The 7,296-nt window shown below is 36.9% G+C and overlaps 1 protein-coding gene across 10 annotated transcripts; it reads right to left on the bottom strand.

Moving 5' to 3' along the window:
- Positions 1–298: 298 nt before the first annotated feature.
- Positions 299–4,289, bottom strand: LOC124183912 (sorting nexin-24-like). Of its 10 annotated transcripts, XM_046573082.1 has the most exons (7): positions 3,986–4,286; positions 3,454–3,653; positions 3,111–3,301; positions 2,651–2,802; positions 1,557–1,768; positions 1,179–1,330; positions 838–1,042 (listed from the first exon to the last, which is right to left on the bottom strand). In XM_046573082.1, exons 2-7 carry the CDS (start codon positions 3,604–3,606, stop codon positions 982–984), a joined length of 921 nt encoding a protein of 306 aa, XP_046429038.1. In that variant the 5' UTR covers positions 3,607–3,653; positions 3,986–4,286; the 3' UTR covers positions 838–981. The 10 variants fall into 10 exon arrangements, with proteins under 10 accessions (XP_046429036.1, XP_046429033.1, XP_046429032.1 ...); XM_046573081.1 differs by having other exon boundaries at positions 906–1,042; positions 1,179–1,768; positions 3,986–4,287; XM_046573084.1 differs by lacking the exon at positions 1,179–1,330 and having other exon boundaries at positions 910–1,042; positions 3,986–4,284.
- Positions 4,290–7,296: the final 3,007 nt, after the last annotated feature.

Here is a 7,296-nt window from a genome sequence, read left to right as displayed (position 1 = left end):
ACTATAAATATTAACAGTCTCCTTACATCGTGCATGCAGAGAAGAAATTCTTACTCATATAAATATTAACATTTGAAATAGCTCATATTCAATAATTACCAATTGATCCGGCTTTATATCAAGTATTTTAAATTAATAATTGGTTGATTAGTAAACTCTATTTTTAAGTAGTAGATTGAGAAGATTCTGGTTGTGACAGTCAGTATTGCAAGATTCACAGGTACTTATAATTGGAGAAAGAATATTTTGTTTAAAAAAATAATCGCGATCAAATTTCTAGAGAGTTAATAGTGTTTATTCAGAAACAAATTGTTTTTACATGTATAACTTAATACTTGTACATAGATCTACATCTCTCTCAAATAGACTATGGTGCTACTCATGGTAAACACTGGAATACATTTTCATTAATTTCTACCATGTGCTATCTATAATATATTTATAACATCAGTATCGAGCCTCGAATTATTTGACTTGCTGCAAAATTTTGCAAGGAACTAAGTATTATTCTAATTTTTACTTCTATATTAATAATAAAGCAGTTATGTAATTGGAATTGTACACATCATACTGTATGCACTAAAGGTACTTTTATTTATAATTAGGTACTTGGTTTACAAGTTCTCAAAAATGTTTAAAAAATTTTTTTCTTACAGCCGAAATAACAATATTATTTATATAACGTATTGTCTGCCATTCATGAGCTTATTACTGGTCGCAAAATGTGCTCTATTTACTAAAAAGGCACTAAAACATAACAAATTTGTCAACAGTATGAACATTGAGTTCCACCCGTAAGTTTCGATCACAAATGTGACGACAGCCCTTTCAAACACTTCTCCAAAACCACCGAATCCGCTTACTACTCCAACGACTGCTCCTCCAGACTTCCAACCATCCAATTCACCCAAAGAAACTGCAAAAGAGGCACTGAGGGCTGCAGTGGGACCACCGATTGCAAAACCAACCATGGCAAGCAAGTTAATACTCCACAGGAATCCCCAGGAAATCGTTAGCCAGAATATAACAAATCCTAAGGTCCCTATACCAAGTAAAATAAGACTCTGTATCAGGACAGTCTCTTTTCGTGCCATCCACCCCAGCCCAATGCAACCGAACAAATGACCGATTTTGTAAATACTTAAGGCTACCTGGGCTTTGTAAGTGTCATATCCAACCTTTTGCACAAAGAAATTTGGAACCCAGAACACGATTGCGCTCCTGACCAGTCGAAGAGTAAAAACTGCAATTGAAAGATCTGAGACCCCGGGCAGTGTCCATATTTCCATCCACGAGGTTCGGCGAGACAACTTATTCTGTGTATTTCTACCTGGTACATCAATATGAAGTTCCCAAGGAAGGTACAGGCTCAAAAGAGCAAGAAGAGAAACGATAATGACAATGGTACTTAAGGGGGGATAGACAAAAGTCCAAGAAAATTTTTTAAGTAAAAAGATAGCCAGATAATTGGCCATCAAGCTACCGAAATATTCGGCTAGCGAAAGAAGTCCAAAAAACGTATTTAATCTTGAATCTTGGATCCAGAAGAAAAATACCTTGCATAAAGATGGCCATATAAGTCCTTGAAACAATCCTGAAACCACTAGCAAGAGGACCATCACATCGTAATTATCTGTTTTTCCAAAAAGTAACATTATTCCTCCTGAAACTATCAGGCATGCTGCGATCAACTTCCGTGGTAGAAGACTGTCTGCGTAACGAGCAAGATATATTTGGGTAAATGCGATCGAGAGCTTCATCGAGTTTTCTAAAAAGTTGTAATCACCAGGCGATATCAGTAAGTTTATTTCTAAGCTATTGCGAAGCAACGCCAATGGATACCTCAAAAGACAGGTACTCGCATGGACCACGAACACTGCGATGAAAATTGTGATTTGTATTACGTTTAAGGACGCCATGATTTTCTTTACTTGTTTTTTTAAGATGGATTATAAACAGAATGAGGGCTAATGAACTAAAAATCAAAATAATTTATTCTAAAAAAACGTTACACCACGCTAACATGAATAATACATGAATAACAATTAAAATGAAAGATATGATTGATTTTCCGATAAATATTAATCTATAATTTTACGCGCCTCTTTAGGGTCGCATATGACAATTGATTTTAATTATATATAGGTACCTGCAGATATTTATTATTGACAATGAAAATGAAAATTTATCTGTAAAAGATTTTTCGGCATATATATTTTAATGTATATATATATATATATATATATATATATATATCTGTATGTATCATTGTGATACACGTTGGGATGTGTGTGTATGGAAATATAAATGTAAAGTGGCTATTTTTAAATTTATATCACTACCGTTAATAAATCACACGTTGTTATTTCACTATTATTATTATTTGTAAACGGTGATTATTTCTCATTATTCATCGTTATGTCAATTTCTCACTTTACACGATATAATCTCAGTTACCATACCTTAATTCCTTTCTTTCCGGAGCTTAATTCTCATAAAAAAATTGACAATAATGAAAGTCACTCGTTATCGAATGTGAGTGTAAGTCTTCATATCGTACTATTAATAATAAATGAATGAAAAAAAAAAAAACATTGTCAGCAAGAAACATAGCTTAGAATCTGGCTCTGATTCTACGATTTATACACACCAACAAGTACTCCGTTTGTGACAATGTCTGGAAGACTGGACGTAGTATTTGCCTGAATATATGGATCACATTGAAAAGTCAATATGGGATGATGTCTCAATGTGAGAGACCGGACCTGTTTCGGATCACCGATACCTACTTGGCCATTCATTCTGGAAAAGAAAATCTTGGGTAATAAAAAAAGAAATGGTACAACTACGAAATCCTGAAAAGTTATTGTTTACGAGGCTACTGTAGTTCAAATTCAAGTCTCTTATTTTTCTTACTCAACAGATATTGTGTCGATCAAATTCGAATTAATTCAATTTAGTTGCAGTTCTCAGAACAATGATACTGATTATTTGCAGGATGAATTTCAATCAATTTAACCGAAGGAACTCACTTTTCTCATGCATATTTCTAGCTGTATTTTATTGTACGTGTATGATACATCCAAATAGCATTATTATTATAATCATACCTTTCACTTGTGTTTTGAGCACGGTTTTCAATTCCTAAAAAATTGAGAACTTGCTGTTTTGTAGAGGAAAGTCTGAGCATCTTTTGCATATACGATTCTAACGCCGATCTTCTCTGTTCCAATACTTTGAGTTGCGAATTTCTGACACGTTTTGGGGGAAAAGGTGCAGTGTCCTCTGTATCTTTTTTCAGCTGAAAAGTGACGAGTGTATTATGAAGCTATAAGCAACATAGGTAATAATCTAGGACTGGTTTCTTCTTTTAGTAAATAGATCTCAGCTTTATAGTTATACTTATTCCCAATTCAACTTTATAATATAGTATAATTAAGTGATTCTGTTTACCATACGATGAAGGGTGTTGAACTCACTGTACCTCTTCTCGACGATGTGCCTGAGACTTGAATTTGGCTGTAAAACCTCGATTGTGTAAACGTGGTACGGTTTAGTGTACGATACTTCGACCAAGCGATATCCGGTGATAAAAACTTGATACATCGCATCTCTGGCAGCCTCTCCCGCCTCTGCTACACAATGACGTCACTCTAGTGATGATGGTAGCAAAGTGATAACAAGAACGAAAACCAAAGCAAACAATAAACTGGACAATCAAACAGGTATAACATAATGACAATCGACACGCAGTCTATGACTGCTGCTTGTCGTATGTATTGATATATATATATATATATTACCAAAGAGCAGAGATATTGAACAAAGTATTTGATAGCACCCAACAATTCACGAAGAATAAATACAATGTAAGTTTCAGAATTGTACACGGCATATAACAATTGAAGTGAACACATGAACGATTAAAAAAGAAACAATGAAGACAAAAAGCGGAGCTAACAGGAAAAAGAATGAACATACGTACACCCAGGGCACAACTCTGTCAACGTTGTTCGTTTACTCCGTGCTGCTGACAGCGACGAGATAGTTAAAATGTTACGTCATCTTTCTGTATCGGTAAATCGTTCATTCAGAGTGACGATCACTTCAGTCCTGTCGATTACGTGATGATTCAACGCTCTCTTAGTCCTTATTGTGAAGTATAACAGACTACAACTGTAGCGTCAACCTGCATCGGACATGTTAATGCCCGCATTCCAGCAATTAACGGCGTCTGTTCACTGGTGATATCTGGTGGCCCTAGTTGGAAACTACCGAACACACTACTAGCTAGTTAATTCATGGAAGGCACAGTCTTAGCATCAAACTGTAAACAAGCCAGGAAAATTGTCGGGCGGGGGTTGAGTCACAAACAGTTAGTGAGACAGTAATGTAGAAGTGTGATAAATAAGTGTTTCTGATGATACGTGCTTTTGTAATTTATTATGTGATTTTTTGTATATCTTGGCGAATTGACAAAATAAAACATGTAATGAATTACCCATGAATTTCAGTCACAATGTTTTATAATTTAACACATGATCATTTTCAGTAGGGTTAGTATGTGTACTGCAATAGAATTATTTTGTGGTAATATAAATATGAGACCTGTCCTTAATAAGAGTAAAATCGGATTTTATTGGTCTCACCCCCAAATTGGTTCGAAATAATTCAAAAGACATGTCAGATTTTCAAAAAGATTTTCCCGTGATATTTACCCACCCCTGAATGCGTTACTTTTTGCCGTACGAAAAGCAGTGGTTTTTCGAGGTTTCTGATCATAAATTCGTACGGGCCCAAGAATCATCGTAAAAATTTTTGTAAAAAAGGAAAATAAAGGTGAATTTGCCCCCTTTCGAACGCCGCTCGGGAAATGTAGCTATCTTTATTTTTGACTCCGCTATCTAACTTTTAGTGCGGTAAAAAATTTCGACTAGTGAATCCAAACTTTTGAGCGGTAAAGGAACTCAATGGAATTTGTCTTGAATAAAAAGGTGATTCTTGGCTGGATATAACTTCGATCACCTCATCACCTCATCTTCCTTCATACTGTCTGAAAAACCGCTGAAAAAACATTTTGAAAATGTCGAAACACATCATTTGAAGAACTAAATATCAGAAGAATTGAATCGGAGTAGTCGTACCCTTTGCATTTTTGGCGAAAATTCTCGCGATTTTGAAAAGTGCTGGAATCAATTCTTTCAGGCACTATTCCTACGTAATTTTGCGAGAGAAATCGACTGGGCGCAGTCCCAATACGCTGCGATCAACGCATCGAAAGTTACAGCCTAAAAACGAAAACCTGAGTTTATCCCATTTTTTAGCTGGTGCTTTTTCCTTCGTAACTTCTTTCCTGTTGATCCCACGCTCTTTTCGCTGCGTTTTCTGGGTTCCTTGGGGTCCAATTGGTCGGGAAAGAGTCATACGAATCAATTCTGAGTCGAAAAATTTTTTGGTAAAAAAAGAAGGAAGGTTAACCCCTTTGTATTTTTGGCGAAAATTTTCGCGATTTTGAAAAGTGCTGGAATCAATTCTTTCAGGCACTATTCCGACGTAATTTTGTGAGAGAAATCGACTGGGCGCAGTCCCAATACGCTGCGATCAACGCATCGAAAGTTACAGCCTAAAAACGAAAACCTGAGTTTATCCCATTTTTAGCTAGTGCTTTTTCCTTCATAACTTCTTTCCTGTTGATCCCACGCTCTTTTCGCTGCGTTTTCTGGGTTCCTTGATGTCCAATTGGTCGGGAAAGAGTCATACGAATCAATTCTGAGTCGAAAAATTTTTTGGTAAAAAAAGAAGGAAGGTTAACCCCTTTGTATTTTTGGCGAAAATTTTCGCGATTTTGAAAAGTGCTGGAATCAATTCTTTCAGGCACTATTCCGACGTAATTTTGTGAGAGAAATCGACTGGGCGCAGTCCCAATACGCTGCGATCAACGCATCGGAAGTTACAGCCTAAAAACGAAAACCTGAGTTTATCCCATTTTTAGCTAGTGCTTTTTCCTTCATAACTTCTTTCCTGTTGATCCCACGCTCTTTTCGCTGCGTTTTCTGGGTTCCTTGGGGTCCAATTGGTCGGGAAAGAGTCATACGAATCAATTCTGAGTCGAAAAATTTTTTGGTAAAAAAAGAAGGAAGGTTAACCCCTTTGTATTTTTGGCGAAAATTTTCGCGATTTTGAAAAGTGCTGGAATCAATTCTTTCAGGCACTATTCCGACGTAATTTTGTGAGAGAAATCGACTGGGCGCAGTCCCAATACGCTGCGATCAACGCATCGAAAGTTACAGCCTAAAAACGAAAACCTGAGTTTATCCCATTTTTAGCTAGTGCTTTTTCCTTCATAACTTCTTTCCTGTTGATCCCACGCTCTTTTCGCTGCGTTTTCTGGGTTCCTTGATGTCCAATTGGTCGGGAAAGAGTCATACGAATCAATTCTGAGTCGAAAAATTTTTTGGTAAAAAAAAAAGGAAGGTTAACCCCTTTGTATTTTTGGCGAAAATTTTCGCGATTTTGAAAAGTGCTGGAATCAATTCTTTCAGGCACTATTCCGACGTAATTTTGTGAGAGAAATCGACTGGGCGCAGTCCCAATACGCTGCGATCAACGCATCGAAAGTTACAGCCTAAAAACGAAAACCTGAGTTTATCCCATTTTTCAGCTGGTGCTTTTTCCTTCGTAACTTCTTCACTGTTGATCCCACGCTCTTTTCGCTGCGTTTTCTGGGTTCCTTGGGGTCCAATTGGTCGGGAAAGAGTCATACGAATCAATTCTGAGACGAAAAATTTTTTGGTAAAAAAAAAAGGAAGGTTAACCCCTTTGTATTTTTGGCGAAAATTTTCGCGATTTTGAAAAGTGCTGGAATCAATTCTTTCAGGCACTATTCCGACGTAATTTTGCGAGAGAAATCGACTGGGCGCAGTCCCAATACGCTGCGATCAACGCATTGAAAGTTGCAGCCTAAAAACGAAAACCTGAGTTTATCCCATTTTTCAGCTGGTGCTTTTTCCTTCGTAACTTCTTTCCTGTTGATCCCACGCTCTTTTCGCTGCGTTTTCTGGGTTCCTTGGGGTTCAATTGGTCGGGAAAGAGTCATACGAATCAATTCTGAGTCGAAAAATTTTTTGGTAAAAAAAAAAGGAAGGTTAACCCCTTTGCATTTTTGGCGAAAATTTTCGCGATTTTGAAAAGTGCTGGAATCAATTCTTTCAGGCACTATTCCGACGTAAATTTGCGAGAGAAATCGACTGGGCGCAGTCCCAATACGCTGCGATCAACGCATCGAAAGTTACAGCC

This window comes from Neodiprion fabricii, chromosome 5, assembly GCF_021155785.1.
Source record: "Neodiprion fabricii isolate iyNeoFabr1 chromosome 5, iyNeoFabr1.1, whole genome shotgun sequence".
NCBI classification, from domain to species: Eukaryota; Metazoa; Arthropoda; class Insecta; order Hymenoptera; family Diprionidae; genus Neodiprion; species Neodiprion fabricii.
The sequence above is the reverse complement of the archived record's forward strand: the minus strand, read 5'-3'. Positions and strand labels throughout refer to the sequence as shown.